Below are 21,206 nucleotides of genomic sequence, written 5' to 3'. Positions count from 1 at the left end.
AATAGATATTTTTGGAATCCTTGAATTCTTTATTCCCTTCATCATAATGGGGATTAATTTGGGGAAATTTGCTGATGTACCATAACACTGTTGTCTCAGTGTCAATAGCAGCTCCTTAAGTACTAAGTTAATTTGTATCTGCATGCAGCAAGACCTGAACAATTACTTGGGCTGATAAACATTATTTGTGCCACAGAAATGTCAGGCAACTTTTTTGTTAACAGTTGAGAAACTAACTATTTCCTTTTGGGATTCAACAGTATTTTTCTTTGACTCCCACAATTAAGGTGTCAGGGTTATCATTGGGGAAAAATTTAACTGGATCTGCCCCATAAACCCATTCAGTGCAGGAGCAGTGTGCTAGGCAAATACACATTTTTTAAAAAAAATGTTTGCTGCCACATTTCAGGATTTAAAAGTCACAAAAGCAATTTTACTGAGGAAAAGTAAGTGAGAGTGTAGTGTGCCATGTGGTTGAGGAAGAGTAGGGTTTTAGATAGGCAATTAAGGTAGGTTGGGGCTTGGTTTAGGTCGGGCCAGACCTGGCAGGGTTAGGTTGAGCCATAGCTACAGGGTCAGGTTGGGCAAGACAAAAACATAAGTAACTGGAAAAACTCAGCAGATTTGGCAGCATCTGTGGAGAGAAAGCAGATTTAATGTTTCAGGTCCCATGACCCTTGGGGCATAGACATTGGATTTGGGTCTACACTGGGGAGGGGATGAAACGCAGACTGCTTTGCCAAATACCTACTGTCACAATAATGCAAAAATAACCCCAAGCTTCCGGTTGCATGCCACTTCAACACACCACCATCGACACTGGCCAACATCTCTGTCTCAGGCTGGCAGCAGTACTCCAGCAAAGCTCAGCACAAGCTGGATGAACAGGATCTCATTTTCCACTTGGACACTGTGCAGCCTTCAGGGCTCAATATCGAATTCAATAATTTTAGGGCCTGAGCACTTTTTCCCATGTCCTTTCCCCAAACCCAACATATCAAGCCATATTATCACGAGTTGCTACCACAAATAACCCATTGCCAGCTACTAATGGTTCCTGTGTCCTAAACAGTTCTTTATCCATATCAGTACACTATCCCCAAACCTGAAGTGCTTTAATTTTACATGCTAATCATTTATATGGTTCCAAAAGCTTTCTGAAAATCCACGTAAATCACATTAACTAGCTCCCTTTTATCAACTCTCCTAGTTACATCTCAAAAAACTCAAGTAGATGGCAAGCATGATTTCCCTTTTGTAAATCCATGCTGACACTTACTGATCCCAAAACTTACTTTTCCTCTTTTACTTTTGGACCTCTAACTCCTGAAATATGGCAGCAAAAGCTTTAAGAAAAAAGGCTTATGTCAGTAGAATTCTCCCTGGTTTCCTCCACTGAATGCACCTGGGACAGGCCAGACAATCAGGGTGTATGGCAAGTTTGGTAAAATCACAACTCATGGCAAATTGGCTGTTAACAAGGCATTTAACAAGCAATAATGAATGTCATTTGGGAACTTGCTGCGTGGCTGGAATCTCTCCACATTACTAATAAAACTGTACAAGGTCAGGTTTTCGTGTTTAATTCACAGCAACAAGATGGGCATTAAGTAACACATTACTGCGCGGAAAAGGTAAAGTTTTATCGGATAAAAGCTTCACTCATTTTTGTACCACCATTAATTCTGTTACAGAGGATTGTGGGTTCAACACTTAAGCACATAACCTAGCTGCAGCATAGTTGAGGAAGCACTGCATTGTCAGAAATGCAATCTTCTAGAAGAGAAATCACACCACACTTCCCGCTATTTATTCATGTGGATATGAACAATCTAACGGCATACTTAAACAGTGAGAACTTCTCTCAATGTTCTGGGCAACATTCATGCTTTATCCACAACAAAAGAAACAGATTGTCTAATCACTCATTTATTTACTGTTTGTGGAGTCTTGGAGTATATAAATTGACTGCAATGTCTGCCAACATAACATTTCAAAAATAATACATTTTATCATAAAGCATACTAGCATGTCCTTAAGATGTGATAAACCTCCATGTGTAAAAAACGTACAAGTTTAAAAATGACTTTAACATCTCATAAAATTGCCATATTTTAGTTAGAATGCTTTAAAACATACATTGTTTTAAGTGAAGAACAAGTTCTGTAAAATTTGCTGTAAGAATCTGAGCTACAAAAAAATATGTTCTATTAATTTTGCACCATCATTATCAGCTTCAGTGGTAATTGTTATCACAGTTCCTCCTTCTTGTGATGTTAGCACAGTAAAAATGCTGTCTGCCAATGCATTGTGGTTGTGAGTGTTGCATTTATCTGCAATCTCTTGCCAATTTTCCAATGTACAGTTAACGTCATTAAGGATAGTTTGCTGCATAGCATCTAAATAAGTAAATTATTACAATAAGAGAGTAGTTTTAAGCATTTTCCCACAACATTGATATCACTATTAGATTTACTCCATTATCATAAGAGGAAATTAATAGAAATCTGGATCTCATTATTCTGACTGAATTTGTACAGTCAACAGAATTTTCATCCATGGAATGTCTCTGATATCTTTCTAAAATTCTCAATGCATAACGTCTAAATTAGGTAAAACCTCACTATCCACATATTGTCCTTCAAGAAAAGTCATTCATTCATCACATTGAACTTTTATGACATTCAGTAGCTCTCTTCCCAAAGCAGTGAATTCAAAATCTTTGTACCTATTTACCAATGTTTCCATGACTTATCTTATTCTCCTCTGTGCCTTCATCTAGCCTTGCATTCAATGCTTTAATCAGCATTACTCTAATATCAGCCTACTGCACATCCTTATCCTGAAATTTGTCATGGTGGTGGATCTTTGATCTGCCTATTCCCTAGAAGGTATATTCTGCTTCATCTGAACCAAGCTGTTTGGTAGGTTGTGGGCCATTGTGGACAAATCCATCGCTATGTTCCCCATATAAAGAGCGTATATCAGAAGTTGTAAAGTCCTGTCCTTCCCTTGTTGAGGAAGATCCAATCTGAGGTGGAGATGAAAAGAATGTACTTTCTCCTTCCCATTTGGACCCTTCGATATCCTCTCACAGAACAGCTGCCACTGGTGGGTTCTAGTAGGCACTACGGCTTTTTCTAGTTATATATGGAACAGTCAGTATAAGATTTCTGGCCTTGGATATGTGTAAACTTGAAAATCTCAGGCATAGATGTCTGAATGCATAATTCCCTGAAAGTGTCATACTAAACCAATAAAGCCATAAAATATGGCAATAGCATCTGGATTTTATAAACAGAACTTGGAGAATGAGAATAAAGAAGTGATTATAACTTGACAAAAATTATTGTTTTTGATGATTTTTTAGGGAAACATCTTTATCATTCCATTTGACTCTCACCTGCAAGGACTATGTCTTTTTAATTTTGTGTTTTTTAAGACTGTGGACTGAAATGAGAAAGAATAGTTTTAAGCCCTTAAATAGGCTGAGGTACAACAGTTTTATAAAGATCACTACATGTTTTGAAAAGCAAGTAGCCTGATACCCATGGCAAGCATGTAAAAACTGTTTAGAAGAACGGCAGGAGATCTAATTAAGGTATAAAAGATGCTAAGGGGGTTTGACAAAGTAGATGCAGAGAGGTTGTTTCCTCTGTTCTGGAGAAGGATCACTGGGCTTGAAACATTTATTTTGCTGCCAGACCTACTGAGATTTCCCAGCAATTTCTTTTTGTTTTCTTACTTCCAGCATCCAGTTTTTTTTACTGGAGAGAATGTCTGTCTTGTGGGGCAATCTAGAATTGGGGTAACAAATTTAAAACAGAGTTGAGGAGAAATTACTTCTCTCAAAGGGTCGTAAATCTGTGGAATTCACTACCCCAGAGCATGGTGGATAATGGAACATTGAATAAATTTAAGAAGGAAAGAGGCTGGTTTTTAAATTAGCAATGGGTTGAAGTGTCGTGGTGAATGGGCATGAAAGTGGATTTGAGGCCGACATGAAATCGGCCATAATTGTACTGAATGGTGAAGGAGGCTTGAGGCACTGAATTGCCTACTCCTGCTCCTAGTTCTTATACCCTTATGTTGTGTAATTATTCTAAAATCTTTAACTTTTGTGATGAATTAGGAAGTAGTAAGGCTAGATTTCCATTGTACTACCCAAGTAAGTTGTGAAGTTCTGACATTATATTATTTCTATCAAAGATGGTCTATATCCAGTTCTGTAATATTGCCTTGCTGTACTCAAACTCACCAAAGTGATGCAAATGTCTGTCATTTTCAGACTCAACTATTCCAATTGTTTTCTTCACTGGTCTCTTATCTTATAAGCCAACAATAAGCTGATCAAGCTAACAAACTTAAGCTGATCAATAACTCTGCTGCTATATTCTGACTTATATCATGTCTGGCGCACCAAACACCCTCCTTTTGCTTATACAAAAGAAAATTACTGCATGTACCGGAATTCTGAAATCTGAACAAAAAAAAAGCTTGAAAAACTCAGCAGGTCAGATTACATCTAAGGAAAAAAAAAGAACTAAATGGGCAGGATTTTCCAACAAGTAGCAATCACAATCCATTCCTTCTCTTTTACGTCGTGAAACAGCTTCACATTTCTGATCGGAAATTCCAGTTGGGACTACCTTAGAAATATGGAGTAGTACTTTTATTCTAACATAATTGTCAGGACATTTGAGGGATGGCAAACAATGCATCCTTTTTCAAAAAGTCTGTTGTCATATTTTGTGACTTAAAGGTCCAGCATCACAGGCAGTTTTTATGAAAAGTAAATACAAGAGATAAATATGAGATTTGAATGCTGGGAAGGCAGGTTGTCAGGTAAAAGATGGAGTTTTTAGGATAAGTCAGGGTGGTGGGTGAAATCTGATCTGATGGGGATATCTGTGTTTGTCTTTGCTCGGGGCATAGGGGTGGCTTGGGGGTCACAGATCCCAAGGAATTGGGGTATGGGTGCTAGGTCAGCTGGCAGGGGACACTGGGTCCCAGTGGTAGAGGGGTGATGTAAGGTCAGGGTCTTGGGGGTGTAAAGGTTCTGGGGAAGGTATAGTTATTGTTGTGTATATTAAGTTGGCGGGACATTTGAATTGTTGCTTAGGACTTAGACTAGGTATTTAATAGTCCAACCTTTTCTAGGTAACTACTTACTTAACGGAGCGGAACCCTCTGAATTCTCCAATTTGAATGATTCAAACATTCCCTAATTCTTAGATATTGTCCCATGAAGTGTGTTGGAATATTTTAATTTGATAGAGTAGTTAAATGAATCTAGCTGTCTGCTTACCTTGACCTGAATCACATATTTCTTTCAGAAGATGGAATCCAGTTTCCTCATGATCATTTGAAATCAGCCACAGTACAGCAATCCCAGTTGAGAGAACTGCTGGCTTTCCGTTCCATTCATGAGTCAGACACTGAATTAACTCAGCGTTTGGGCACTTGTTCAACAAGAATAAATAATCATCTTACAGGAAGATAATCAAAAAATAAGAAATTAGAAAGGGTCAATGCAAGACAGACTGATTGCACAGCAAACTGGATGCTAAACCAACATGTGACAGAATGTATCACAAAGATAACACCATTTTGTACCATTGCCCAAGATAAATTGCATTCTCTTAATTATTTTGCAAAAGGAGGCAGTCTCAACACAGGTTTAAAGAAAAGATTGCATAAAACTTTTGAAGCAGAAGAAATGTGAATGTGTAGAGAACAGGAGATTGGTTTTGATTTGCTTTACCATCAAATTGGCACGAACAAAATTAATTGGACTACCATTGCCTGTGCTAAAAACTTCTTTTTCTCTAATACTTTGGCAAGCAATCACTCTTTTCAATACATTGAGGTTCAAAATCATACAGATTAGGCAAGGAGGTCAGCTTCTCCTGAGGAATTTGGGCATAAAAACTATGAATTTATCTGCGAATTTATCTCAATGGCTCTGTCCTTTTATACAGACTGTTTAAATTCGTATGTGGAATTGGAAAGACTATGGATAATTGCCTTGGATGGATCGCTCACCTGTGTCTGAAGAGCAAGTTCTTCCACTGCTCTAGTAAATTCAAGCTTTCACATAAGCGTTGTTATAAGTCACAACAAATCATGTGGAAAAGACCCAACACCTCCACATTAGAAAGGAAGTTCAATGCAATTAAGATCAATGGCCTCATTTTAATATTGGCCTGCTGGTGATTGTGGCACGCTTCCCTGAATTCTTCTTTGAACCCGGGTTGAACCCTGGGCTTAATGGCCGAAGGGGGAATATGACAGGCTCTGAGGTTAAAGATTGGTTGAATACAATTCTGCTGCTTACGATGGCTCACAGCACCTTTTCAATGCCCAATGTATCAGATGTATGTGTAGTATGACCATGAAAGCACAGTGGAAGTGCCACACAACACAACTCCTTATTGGTCCCTTCCAACCTGTCATTGACCCAGCCTAGCAACAATGGCCTTCAGGATTGGTGCTACCAAGCTACCTGCTGTTGGGACAGGACATGTCCAGGGATGATGATGGTATTTGGGATACAATCTATAGGTCTGATTCCATGAGTATGACAATGTAAGGCTGATGCTTAATTAGGCTGAGGCACAACTCTCCCAATTTTGGCCCAAGCCCCAACATTGTTTTGGAGGACTTTATAGAGTTGAAAAGGCCAGATTTTCTTTTGTCATTTTCAGCACTTACATTGATGCCACGTGGTCTGTACAATTTCATTCTTTATTGAACTTTTTGCAGCATATTGGCTTGATAGGCCATTTAGTAGGTATTTAAGAACGCACAATGCTGTGGGTCTGATATCACAAATAGACCAGATCAGATAAACAGGGTAAATTTACTCCCCCGAGATAAAATGGTGATGCAGTTGTGTTTTATAACAATGGTTTTATGGTCACCATTACTGACACTGGCTTTTAATTTCGGGTTTATTCACTGAATTCAAATACTGCTACTGCCATGGTGGGATTTGAATACATGTCTCTATGCCACTGGATTGCTCATCCTGTGCCTCAACGCCACTGCCTCCTCCACTGTCATACTTACTCTGCCACGTTCTTGCCCATTCTGATACTTGTTATAATGCAGTTCTGGCAGGTACCACAAAGTGAAAAATAAGACTTGAAATCTCTGCTCCCAGACTGCCTCTAGTCAAAAGTTTTAAAGAATCAAACAGGTATGACTGAGACCAATTAAATGCAAAGATTTATACCGATAAAATTTAAGACTATGAGAGTTTTCAGTAGACTACATTTCTGTTTAAAGCTAAGCAATAGAGAGAAGAGATTCTTTAATAATTAACCACGCAAAAAACTTTCCATTTAAATTCTTATTCCAATATTAATCACATTTACTAAACTATAACTAAATCTCTTCTCAAGTTCTTACCCAAGCTGAACTTCTTGCAGTCATGAATATATGCCATTGCTCCAGAAATCTGCCCACACATGCACATGCACAGAGCAGCTTTCTTGGGCACATTACATTTATCATAGACAATCTGAGCCAGGCCCATGCATGTGTCCATTCTCCGTAGTTCAGTATCGCCATAATTGTAAATCAAGTCTCCCAATTCTTCACAACATGTTACTCTAGAGATGACAAGAGAAGGAAAACATTTTGTCAAAGATCAAAAGGGTTTTCAATAAAGGAACAAAATATACTCCATTTGTTATACCTAAAATGAGCTATCAATTATTAGTTTTTAAGAGGTGAAATTCAACAACACGTTCATAACAGCAGATCAGAAGCTGACTCTACAACCTACCCGACTTCAACAGAAAAGAAAATTTGCTGTGGGAGTTATTCTGCGTTCATTCATTTTGCATTAACCTCACTGAAAACTGCATATTACCCCTTGCTTTCTGCTTAGTTTAGCATATTTTTGAATATTGTGAAGATAAGTTAACCAGTGTGCATTATCTTTGAAGTTGCAAGTCATGAATAGCTTCAATGTGCCGAATACACAGGCAAGCTATCAGATACCAGAGATATTTAAATGATAATATCACCCAGAATTTCAAACTGAATTGTTATTATGCTGCATGATTTATCATATAAACAGTGCAGTATTTTCTCCAGAAAGCTTTGATTGATGCAATGGAAATTTTCAGCTCCAAAACATAACAATATTAGAACAAAAATATGGAGCACCCAAATTAGCTGTCTATTACATGTTCCCTTGAAGTGAACAAAAATGAAAATTGGGCAGTGTACAATAGATAGTATTTTGCTACAGTTGGACTTAAATTCATCCTACCTCCTCACCTCACTGTATTAAGCAATTGGATGAAGGCAGCAGTAAAATAGAGACCTTAATTTTTACCATGTCATAGGGTCTGTTGAAATAACAAGCTATCAGATTCTCTGATTCTACTTCTTTCCATTGCATTTCCACATTACTTCTTCTTGGTTCAGATGCACGGGCTACGAGCTGCACCTGTCCCTCTTCCTGGCTGTTTATCTGGAGTCTACAGCACATTATTTGAATCAGCCCCTGAAATGAAGGTTGACCTAACCCCACATCCCTGGCCCTGCTGAATTTCTCACAAAGGTATTGTGTTATCCTAGATACTCCACAATTCCCTTTTAATACCAATACTGGAGATTCAGTTACCTTACTACTCCCTAGTGGTCAGCTTATTGACAAATGGCTGGGTACACTGAATACATCCATGGACAGTGGAATAGGAAAGGCTGGCAGAATAAAGTTGCCTCAATTATGTTTTACCTTTTGCCTCCCTGATTACATCAATGTTTTATTGTTAGGTTCTTTAAAATGCTAAGTTATGCAGGGCACAAGAAATAACAATAATGTTTGCAGTCTTAGAAGTGCTATAGTGCAGGCCACCCTTCCCCCAACTCCCTTGTGAAGTCTAGACAATAGAGACTCTGCTTCAGGACATGAAAAATTGAAGCTATTATCACTCTAACAACTACATGGAGTGTATTACATCTCCTGAGCGCTTGTCCCAGAATATCTCACTACTGTTAGACACAAAACAAAACTGGTGATGCTGGAATCCAAGGCAGACAAACAGGAGGCTGGAAGAACACAGCAGGCTAGGCAGCATCTGAAGGAAAGGAGCAGCCAATGTTTTGGGTGTTAATCGAGTGTTGCCTGGCTTGCTCTGTTCCTCTAGCCTCCTGTCCATCTACCTACCTCACTACTGTCATGAGCCAAGAAGAATATTCAGATTAGCCGCAACAACTATATAAGCATGATAAGCAGTAGTTTCAAATAATTTTCTTAAAGACCCTAAGAAGTTGCAAATTTTGGTTTGAATTTCCTGGGAATTTGGCTATTTCAATCATCTGAACAGAGGAAGTCTGATTAGAAAAGAATTTTAGTATAATTGTTCAGGTTATCTGGAATTGTGTCCACCTTTGTAACATGTTGTGGGAAGGACTCTTGTTAACACAAACCATCTGTATGTAATCATAAAACTCAAACAAAAGTAGGCTGAATGAGGGAAGCTAGTTCCTGCTAATCAGTGGCACTGATTTGGTTTGTTGCATTCTGAATTCTGATGTGGAATGGTAGTTAATATACATGCTCTTCATTTTTAGGGTCATTATTCAGGCTAGAACAATGGAATAAAATAGTTCCTTCCTAAGCTGACTCACAATCTCATATTAAGTTACTGTCAGTTTGCAGTATAAATATATATTTAGTTTAGTTTTTTTTTAAAGTTCTAGTTTCTTTTTTGAAATCAACCTTTTTAGTCATGTTATCACACAGGTCTGGACAGGTGGAACTTGAACCTGGACTTCCTGATCCAAGTTTTTTTTATCATTCATTCATTTGATGTGAGCTCTGTTGGCAAGGACAACATTGATTGCCCAGTCCTTTGAGAAGGTGCTGGTTAGCCATCTTCTTGAACGACTGTGGTCATGTAATGTAGATACACCAACTGTGCTGAAAAAGAGAGAATTCTAGGATTTTGACCTAGGAACCGGGAAGGAACTAACTAACAGGAAACAGACAGTAGGCATAAATGGTCATTTTCTGCTTGGTAAGATGAAATGAGTGGTGTGCGACCGAACTCAGTGCTGCCACCTCAACGTTTTACAAAATATGTAAATTACTTGGATGAAGGGACCAAAGGTATGAATGTTAAATCTGCTGATAACACACGCATAGGTTGGGAAGTGAGTTGTGAAGACAGAACAAGGACGCTGAAGAGGGATTTGGATAGGTTAAGTGAGCAAAGATATGGCAAATGAGAAATTGTCCATTTTGGCAGGAAGAGTAAAAAGGAAGCATTTTATCTATACGGTGAGAGATTGGAGACCTCTGTAATGCAGAGGGATCTGGGCATTCTTGTGTGCATGAATCACAAAAGATTAGTATGCAAAAAAAAGCAATTAAGAAAGATAATAGAATGTTCATTACAAGGGTTATTTTCTTTATTCATAGCATGTGGGTGATATTGGCTGGGCCAGCATCTATTGCCCATCTCTAGGTGCCCCTGAGAAGGTGGAGGTGAGCTGCACCTTGAATCATTGAAATCCATTTGCTGTAGGTACACTTACTATGCCACCAGGGAGGGAGTTCCAAAATTGTGATCCAGTGGTGCTGAAGGAAATTAGTAACCTATTTCCAAGTCAGGGGAACTTGCCCGTCATGGGGTTCCCACTTATTTGCTGCCCTTCTCCTTCTAGATCGCATTGAGTGTAGGTTTGGAAGATATTGTCTAAGAAGCCTTAGTAAATTTCTTCCGTGCACTTGTAGATGGTAGACACTGTAGCAACTGAGCATCAATGGTTGAAGGAGTGAATGTTTGAACGAAAACTGTACAAAGCACTAGTTCGATCATACCTGGAATATTTTGAAGCATTTTACTCCCCTTCTCTAAGGAGAGATATACTGGCATTGGAGGCAATCATGAGAAAGCTCACTAGCTGATCTAGGAATGAAGAGCTTTTCTTACAATGTGAAGGTGAGTAGGTTCAGCCTGTGCTCATTGGAGTTTAGAAAAATAAGAGACAACTTATCAAAACATCTAAGATTCTTGGAGGGTTTGACTGGTAGATACTGAGAAGCTGTTTCCTGTTGTGGGAGATCTAGGTCCAGAGGACATATTTTCAGAATAAGGGTGTTGCCCATTTAGGGCAGAGATGAGGAGGAATTTCTTCTATTCAAGGGTAGTAAATCTGTGGAATTCTTTACTGCATAGGGCTATAGTGGCTGGATCATTAAGTTTATTCAAGGGTGAAATTGACAGATTTTTAAATCAGTGAGGGAATTAAGGGTAAATAGGGAAAGGCAGGAAAGTGGAACTGAGGATTATCAAATCAGCCATGATCTCGTTGAATGGCAAAGCAGACTCAATAGGCTTAATGACCTACTTCTGCTCTGACATCTTACGGAGAATTTTCCTCAAATTTCCATTGACTTCAATTTTACTTTCAGCTTTGGAGGAGGCCGAGAAGGGATTTGCCAGGATGTTGCCAACTATGGAAGGTTTGAGTTATAAAGAAACGCTAAATAGCCTGGGGCTCTTTTGACTGGAGGATAAGAGGTTGAGAGGTGACTGTACTGAATTTTATAAAATCATGAGAGGTATAGACAGGGGTAATGTTAGGTGTCTTTTCCCTAGGATGGGGGATTTCAATACCAGAGGGCATACTTTTAAGGTGAGAAGACAGATTTAAAAAAGACATGACAGGCAATTTTTTTTTACAAGGGAGGGTAGTTCATGGGTGGAATGAATATGCTAAGCATGTGGTGGATGTGGGCACAATTACAACATTTAAAAGACTTTTCAATGAGGACATGAATAGGAAAGATTTGGAGGGATGTGGGCCAGAAGCAGACAAGTGGGATTAGTTTACTTCAGAAATAAGTTTGACATAGACCGGTCAGACTAAAGGATCTGTTATATGACTCTGTGACAGTCATTTTCAATTTACTTCTTGAATTCAGCTCTTTTATTCATGTTTGGCCCCAATGAGGGCTGACACTCTAACACAGTGACATTGAGCAAAGAGCATGTTATTGTTGTGTAACTGTCATTTGAAAGTACTTACGAAACACCATCCTTCACTCTACTGATGATCAAGAATAGATTTACAGCACAGTCACTGGTAGTTTTTTGTGAACAGGATCAATGTGGATAATTTGATGAGATCAAAATAAACAGGAGAGCAGGTGTAAGTGAGAAGTAAGACGTCTCTGTTTCCTGTTTTACAATATAGGTCAACATTCTATTTGCCTTCCTAATCACTTGCTGCATTGGGTGCCAACTTTTTGTGATTCATGTACAAGGAAATTCCATTGTGCTACAATGTTTTGCAGTATCTCTCTATTAAAATAACATTCTGCTTTGATAATCGCTGTTGAAGTGGTCAACCTTATATTATATTTCATCTCCTGATTTTTTGCCATTTACTTAACTTATGTATCTCCTTTTACCAACTCTTTGAGTTGATTGTTAACTCCTGAGTCAGGAGTACAAAATCAGAAACATTCACAACGTCATTAACTCAATGTAGCAGAAGATATCCCAGATGTCCCGATTTTCTTAGTACTGAACGTAGAGGGTAAGTACTGATGAGTCAGGTTCTCCACCCCTGGAAACAGCACAGAGCGGGGTACAGGGGCTGCCTGATGTGAAATGAGCTTTGTGAAGGCCATGCCTTGGCAACTCAGGGCTTCATTTCAGTTCTAAAAAGACAATAAAACATAAACAAAACAGGTTTGTAGCCCTCACTCCCTATAGGCTTTCCATGTCTCAATCATGTTAGCATATGTCCCTTTTCCACCTATTGCCCTTCGTACCCTTCAAACCAAACTATACCTGTCTACTACACCCCCTGGCCTCTCTAACTTTCATGCCAATCTATGCCCTTTTAAATACTCTTCATGATCCTTTCTAGCTTCTAAGCCAAATGAATACAACTCATGCCAATGAAATGAATCCTCCCCCTGCCCTAATCCACCCCATCCTTACACCTCCATATCAATTCTGTCTACTGTTGGTGGATTTCAGGAGCCATGCTGAGATGGAATAAATTTGTCCTTTGAAAATATCAATGTTTTAAAAACCCCTTATTAATTAAAAACACTATTATATTTAAATTCCTTCAAGTAATTAAACACATGTGGAAATAACCATTTCATTCAAGTGTTTTAAACCCTTGTGAAAATGCATATTGGTATTCATAGCTCCATACAAAGACTTGGAGTTGCCAATCAGTCTGTGAGTTCACATGTTTCCTATTGTGGTAATGCTAGGTTACGGATTCACTAACGTTTTTGCCATCCCAGAAGAGAAGACTGGAACTGTCTGCACCCATCTGTCCTTTTACATTTGTGGCTGCCTCTGAACAATGGATATGTAAACTACAAACTTATTTCCCTATGTCAAATGTGAATGGGAACACATTTACCTGCTGGAAAACCATGACAGGCCATGTCTGTCAGCATCAGTAACCAGCTGACAACAAATACAAATGGCACTCACTTGACTCTTGATTAATGTTTTGTCTGGGTATCGACACTACTTCCTGCTTCACCACAGGAATTCCTTACAGGTCCTCCTTTTATACCCTGAACAAGTTCCATTACCTATAATGGACCTGGTTCTTGGTCAATTCAAAACAGATTTTCTGAAGTTGGGCTTAGGGTGACAGGAAGTTGCTTGAGTCTTGTGGACCTGATTCCAGAGTAAACCTGGTTCAATTCACTTCTTGCCTCACTGAAGTCACCTCCCCACCAATGGATTTTTGGTCCTTTGGATTGACCATTGTCATTCTCTACCATCATCCTAAACAATACACTGATCATTGTCTTCAAAATGTTCCTCTCTGACACATGATCTTCTTGGCCCACCTCATTCCAAGAACCAGGAAAAACTTTTCTTGTTGGGCTAAAATCATACTGCTGTAGGAAAGTTTTCTGAATGCAGTCTAGGAACATGTGCCCTCAATACAACTTACACTACCAGTATCCCAATCTACATTTGGGTCATTGTGTGTCTTCCTTTATAAACACTGTATAATACTGACATCCCTCTGTAATTTCCCTATAGATTTGTTCCTCTACAGTCTTCCCTTTAGTTTATAGACCACACTGAGCAATGTCTCTGCATCTTTCTGTTCCATAGCACTAGCCTGATTTTATCACTGAATCCTCTGAACATCCTCTTCCTACAACACTACAATGCTCCCCTTAACCAGTACTGCCCTGCTTCCACCTTTCCAGAACAGCTAGTACCCAAGAGTATTTAATATTCAGTCTTGGCCTTCCTTGAGCCAGGTCTTCGTTATTACCACAATATCATATTTTGCACAAAGCAATCTGTGCCTGTGACTCCTGAATCTTATTGATTGGACTTATTTACTATACACATAACATAGAGATGTTTACTAACCCTCATTTAGACTTCATTACTTCTTTCTATCATCCCTACTCTAACTTCAACTATTAACTTGCTTTTCTCTCTGCTAGTGCTATCGATCTCTCCAAATATTTTGTGAATCCTGTTATTATTTTCTAATCTCTCTTGTTTCTGCCACTCCTGCCAAGTCACATTACTGCCCTTAAAGCCGCAACAGCAAAACTCCCTGCAAGGAAGTCAGTTCCAACTCTGTTCAGGTACAACCTGCCCAGCTTGTACAGGTACCATATTCCCCACAACTAGGTCCAGTGTCCCCAGCATTTAAATGCTTCCCTCCTGTAGCATCTTTCCAGCCATGCATTAATCTGCCTGTTTCTGTAGTCACTTGCACATGTAACCTACAGATATACTACATTTTAGGTCCTGCATCATTATTTTCTACCTATCTTCATTGATTCTGGTTGCAGGGCTACATGTCCCTTCCTACCAAAGACATTGGTACCAACATGGATCATGACACCTCAAATGTATGCCTACCCTTACAAAATATGACCAGTAACTCGCTGTATAACTTTCAGCCTTATTGATGTGACTCCAGCTACCACCTGAATTCTGAAACCTGGAACTCAAGCTTCTGGCAGCACTTTCTATACATATGGCCATTTAGGACGTCAGTAGGCTCCTTGTCTTCACGCACATTACACTCAATGAGTTGCATGCCATGCCTTAACTTTATTTTCCTTATACTAACCTTGCTCTGCTTTGGATTATTTATATTACTTCACTGAATTGCCCTGATGTAGCTGTATTTCTAGTCTTTCTCAGTTAAATCCAAGTAAAAACTATTCATGTGAAGATAATGTGCTTTCTACGGTAATTTAAAGATTGTTCCTCACTGCAGTTTCTTCACAGCCAGTGAACTTACTGAAGAAGAGTAGAAGGAAAAAGCACCTCCTCTCCACCCAGCAAACTATACTTCTTGCAGTAAACATTTATTTAAAGTATCTCCTCCCCCAGCAACAAATTCCAACGTTAAATCAAATTCCCAGACATACTCAGCCGCTGTCTCACATTGGTGAAGTCTACTTCATGCTGACCTAATATTTCATTACTTTAATTCTATTTTCCCACATTTTTACGTCTTTGGTTTATGAAATTAGTTTGCTCAGCACTCATGCTACTAGATTCCCTACATGAATCAAAATTCCCATTGCTAATACAAAATAGTTCTCTAAATGTGTTCAATCATTTTGGTGTTTACTGCTGTTTCAATTCATTTTAAGATAAATCAAATATCATCTTCATGATTGACATAAAAGCAGAAAATATGCATTCTGTTCAGTGTTGCTCTGTTTTATATATGCTCTCGGGCCAGTAATTTTCCTAGTGGTTTCCTGCAGTCTCTATGCTCTATATTCTTTCCAAACTTGTTGCAACCTTGCTCCATCAAAATGTTTCAGTGAACGGTTGCAAAATAGGATATTTTCAGATACAAAATTTTCATCTCCAGGTCACATTTCTGCTTATCCGTGGAATACGTAACTATCTTCCTTATGCCTTGTACAGTAATAGAACATAGAACATAGAACAGTACAGCACATAATTCTACTAAGTTTAGAATATTACCTCTGTTGTATTACCCAGTGAATGACCAGGTCCAGTCGGTTTTGCTTCAGTGCACATTCTACTCCCTCCAAGGACATTTTTGCTTTAGGTGAATGTCTGACAGCAGAAAAAGAGCTCATTACAGCTTCAAAGAATTGCAGGAGAGGAGAAATATGCCCTTCATATTCTGTGACAGCTGAGGGAGAAAATTATTATTACAGTTGGTCAAAGTACAAAATACACCTTCATACACAATTGTTGTGCATTTTAGACGACCTATCTTTAATAAATTCACTATGTTTAACAGAGCAAGAATAAAGATGTTTGCAAGTTGCTCATTAGCTCTGAATCTCATTTTTTCCATTATGACAGCCTGTTAGATGAGCCAAATAATTCCTCAAATTGAAGGGAAAAAGTGAGACAAATCTTTCATATATAGAAAATTCCATTTAAATTTGACATTTTATGTTGCTTTATTTCAATATTATTCAGACAATGGGCCCCTTATTATCATTCAGAATTGCCAAATTTGGTTTAAGTCATTTTCCGTCAGGCTGTGTCACCCAATCTGCACCATTTTGGAATGGATCTAGGAACTTCCCTCACTGAGATTGTGGGCTCCAAAGCTCAGAGTTCTGAAAGCTTGGATACAGAGGTGCTGAGTAGAGGCTGTTTTCATCAATGTCATAAGAGTTCTAAGATATTCAGTCACATTCCCATTGTCCTCGTGCCACCACAGCTCTCTCACTCACTGCTAGGGTTTGGGAAAGTGAAGCAGCGAGCAGCAAAGTCAGGGAACAGGGGTTTCATGAGAGGATGAGTTTAGGAGTGGCAGAGGCTGCAAGTTAGAGGATCGGAAGCTTAAGGATATGTTAAGGATTGGCACAGGCTTCAGTTTGGAGGGCCAGTAGAAATCAGGATGGTTTGATAGCTGAAAGTGTGACAGCAGGATAGGTGGCAAGTAAGTCAGCAGTGAGGGAGTGCATCGTAAAAAATTACCACATTTCTTTTACTGTATATTTTTAAACTTTATATTAAACGTATTTTCATTCACGGTTATACAGCAACATGAAAGTTAGAATGTTTTAAATTTTTTCTGAAAAAAGGAAGGCTCTACAATGCCTAACTACAACCTTTACATTGGTTTTCATTAAGATTGCTAACATCAAATTTGCTTGGTCAAATTCCATCATAATAAGTTGAGAGATTCAATTAAATAACTTTGATCATTTGGCATCAAAAATGACCACAATAGATGTTGTAAATATTTTGAATTGACGTGTCTGAATATATTGAGACAATATATTTGCAGTGTAGGTGGGACATAAACATGTACATCTGGCCCAGAGGCAGGGACACTACTACTGTGCCACAAGAGCTGTTTTTAGGTTAAAAATTCAATTGATGACCTAATCTGGCCTATGGGTGACTTCGATCACATAATATTGGATTGACTCTTAATGCCTTCTCTAGTGATGGCGTCTGCACATTAACCAATTCGGTACACATCTGAATGTTGAACTCTTTTTCTACCACCTCCACACCTATTTCTTTAACCCTGAGTCTAACCCAACCTCTGCTGACCCCTTCTCTCATTTCCAACAAACCACTTCCTCCTGAAACCACCCCACAGCCTAATATCCTCCCTCAACCTCTAGAACTCCAACTGCCATCGAGACATCAATTGCCTCAATCTCTCCACTCCTCTCATTAATTCCAACCTCTCCCCATCGGAACACACAGCCCTCCGCTGCCTCTGCTTCAACCCCAATCTCACCATCAAACCCGCAGATAAAGTGGGGGGCACGGTAATGGTGTGGTGTACTGACCTCTATATCGCGGAGACCAGTGCCAGCTCTCTGACACCTTCTCCTACTGCCCCCTCCATTATGACCCCACCCTTGATCACCAAACCATTACCTCTCAGACCTTTTATAACCTCCTCATCACCTCAGATGACTTCCCACCTATAGCCTCCAACCTCATCTTTCCCCAACCCCAGAGTGCCCGGTTCTACCTCTTTCCCAAAATCCACAAACCTGACTGCCCTAGTCAACTGAGATAACAAGGTGTAGAGTTGGATGAACACAGCAGGCCAAGCAGCATCAGAGGAGCAGGGAGGCTGACGTTTCGGGGGAAATGTCAGCCTTCCTGGTCATCTGATGCTGCTTGGCCTGTGTTCATCCAGCTCTAAACCCTGTTATCTCAGATTCTCCAGCATCTGCAGTTCCTACTATCTCTGCCCTTGTCGACTCATTGTCTCTGCCTGCTCCTGACAACCTGAATTCCTCTCCGCTTACCTTGACTCTGTCTTTGCCCCTCGGTCCAGTAACCCTCCACCTATGTTCAGGCCACTACCCATGCCCTCCACCTCCTTCAAGACTTTCAAATCCCCAACCCCCAAACCTCACCATGGACATCCAGTCTGTGAACAGTTGTATCCCCCAAGGAGATGGCCTCAAAGCCTTCCACTTCTTCCTCTTCTGCAGACCCAACCAGTGTCCCTTTACCCTCCTCCACTTAACGGATCTTGTCCTTACCCTCAACAACATTTCCCACATGGGTCTGAGCTAGATGTGTCTTTTTGTAGAATAAGTAGAACAGCCCCTCTTCTGCTGTTACATTGGCACCATCCGTCATCTCTTCCTCTACTACATTGATGACTGTATCAGTGCTGCCTCATGCTCCCATGAGGAGCTTGAACAGTTCATCAACTTTATCAACACCTTTCATCCCAACTTCAAATTCACCTTGACCATCTTCACTACCACCCTCCCCTTCCTGGCCCTCTCCATCTCTATATCCGGTGACCATCTCAACACTAGCATCTATTTCAAACCCACCAACTCCCATAGCTACACCTCCTCTCACCCATCCTCCTGCAAGATTGTGATCCCCTACTCCCAATTCCTCCACCTCCACTGGTGTCTGCTTCCAAGACGGAGCATTCCACTTCCGGTTATTCTGGATACCGTCCCACTTCAAGGACCGCAACTTCCCCCCTCCTTTGATCAAAAAATGTCCTTAAATGCATGTCTTGCATTTTCTGTACTTCTGCCCTCAAACTCACTCCTCCCCGACAAAAATAACGACAGAGTCCCCCTGGTCCTCACATACCACCCGACCGACTTCTGTATCCAGTGCATCATCCTCCGGCCACTTACAATGCAACCCTACCAAAGAGATATTTCCCTCCTCACACCTATCTGCCTTTCATAGGGACCAATCATTCCATGATTCATTCATCTGCTCTACACTCCTAACCAACCCCACCACCCCGAGCACGTTTCCCTGCAACCACAGGAAGTGCCATACCTGCCCCTACACATCCCCCCTCACCTCCATCCAAGGCCCAAGACAAACTTTCCATATCCGACTGGGGTTCACCTGTACATCCCACAACCTCGTCTACTGTATCTGTTGTTCCTGATGTGGCCTCCTCGACATCAGTGAGACCAAGTGCAGATTCGATGACCAATTTGCGGAGCACCTGCACTCTGTACGCTATGATCAACAAAACACTTCTGGTTGCTCAGAGATAGTAAGAACTGCAAATGCTGGAGTCAGAGATAACACAGAAGGAACACAGCAGGCCAGGCAGCGGGTCCTGACCTGAAGCATCAACTTTCCTGCTCCTCTGATGCTGCCTGGCCTGCTTTGTTCCTCCAGCTCCACACTGTGTTACCAACTTCGGGCTGCTAACCATTTTAACTCCCCCTCCCACTCCCAGGTGACATGTCCGTCCTGGCCCTCCTCCAATGCCACAATGGCGCTACACGCAAACTGGTGAACACCACCTCATGTAATGCCTCAGGAGCCTGCAGCCTGACGGCTTGAACATAGAAGTCACCAGTTTCAAAATCTTCCCATCCCCAGCCTCATCCCATGTCCAACCCTCCCTCTCATCCCCACCTCCTTGACCTGACACAACCTGTCCACCTTCTTCCCAGTCTATTTGCCCCACCCTTCCCACCGACCAATCCCCACCATTCCCTACCTGCACCCACCTATCTTGCCCCAGCCCCACCCCTCCTCCCTCTATTTATTTCCCAGCTCCCTTCCCCCTCACCAGTCCTGATCCAAAACATCGACTCTCCTGCACCTCTGATGCTGCCTGGCCTGCTGGGTTCCTCCAGCTCCATACTGTTTTGGCTCTGATTCCAGCATCTGCAGTTCTTACAATCACTAAGTGATAAACACTATCTTGCTATTGTTGTCCATGTCAGAATTATTAGGAAAAAAAATCAACCATATAGCAAATTGGCATTATTAATTTGAATATTTAATTATAATGAAACAATGATCACAGGGATATTTTCAATTCTACTCGAGGTTTAAAAATCATACATTAATCCACTGATTAACAACATACATTCATGCTAACCTGACAAATAAAAATGACCTTGCTCTTAATGATCTTCAGCAGAGATAAACTTTAAGATAGTGGGAATGCGATATGTATTGTAACTCAGGATTAGCTGCGTAGGTAGAGAAGGCTTTCTGAGCATCACTGGCAGTAGAAATTTTAAAAATGTAAATGTTTTAATTCATTTCTGGAATGTGGGAATCTTTGAGAAAGCCAAAATTATTTCCCATTCTTAACTGCCCTTGAAGAGTGCAACTTGGATGCCAACTTTTGAGCTTTGGGAGCTGTTATTCATCAATTTAGTGTTTTTAATGATATTATTCATATACAACTATGCTATGTATTTCATTAAATGACAATCAATTAATAATAACCTGGTTTCCCCATGGACTTCAATTTGCTTAGACTTGACTAATATTGAGCTCTCAGTGGGCGACAGTGCTTGATGGGATCATATGTCAGAAATAAAACTACAACATAACACCAATTCTTCAACATGCATTCCCTTTAACAATGTGAGCCCAAGTGAATGGTAAGCATACTTTATGTTGTTGTGAATGTGCCAGTTTAATAGTAGTTACATAAATGAACTAATTGCAGTCTCAGAGGAAGAAGTATAATTTGAGTCCTTAAATGAGCTATTTTAAAGAAACTGTGCTGCTTTTATATAACAAAAAAAGTTGGGTCTGGAAGAGATTGCTATTGGAAATCATTTGCTTACTGAAATATTCTGCTGTAATAACCTAATTTTCATGAGATTCTACGAAATGTAATGAATATAATGATATCAAGGAAATATTCCAACAGAGGTAGTTGCAGAACTACTGAACTGTCCTATTTCATTATTGAAGTTGAAAACCTAGAAG

At 40.0% G+C, this 21,206-nt stretch overlaps 1 protein-coding gene across 5 annotated transcripts in view; it reads right to left on the bottom strand.

Moving 5' to 3' along the window:
* Positions 1-762: 762 nt before the first annotated feature.
* Positions 763-21,206, bottom strand: part of LOC125454630 (clathrin heavy chain linker domain-containing protein 1-like) — a 53,230-nt gene continuing 32,786 nt past the window's right edge. The window contains exons 8-11 of one of the 5 annotated variants that reach the window (XM_048535603.2): positions 15,996-16,170; positions 7,414-7,616; positions 5,309-5,488; positions 763-2,399 (exon numbers count right to left, since the gene is read on the bottom strand). In XM_048535603.2, coding sequence (XP_048391560.1) covers positions 2,191-2,399; positions 5,309-5,488; positions 7,414-7,616; positions 15,996-16,170 — 767 coding nt within the window. In that variant the 3' untranslated portion in view covers positions 763-2,190. The other 4 variants (XM_048535606.2, XM_048535602.2, XM_048535605.2 and 1 more) reach the window with 4 other exon arrangements.

The sequence above is a fragment of the Stegostoma tigrinum genome, chromosome 9 (genome assembly GCF_030684315.1).
Source record: "Stegostoma tigrinum isolate sSteTig4 chromosome 9, sSteTig4.hap1, whole genome shotgun sequence".
In the NCBI taxonomy this organism is placed as follows: domain Eukaryota; kingdom Metazoa; phylum Chordata; class Chondrichthyes; order Orectolobiformes; family Stegostomatidae; genus Stegostoma; species Stegostoma tigrinum.
The sequence above is the reverse complement of the archived record's forward strand: the minus strand, read 5'-3'. Positions and strand labels throughout refer to the sequence as shown.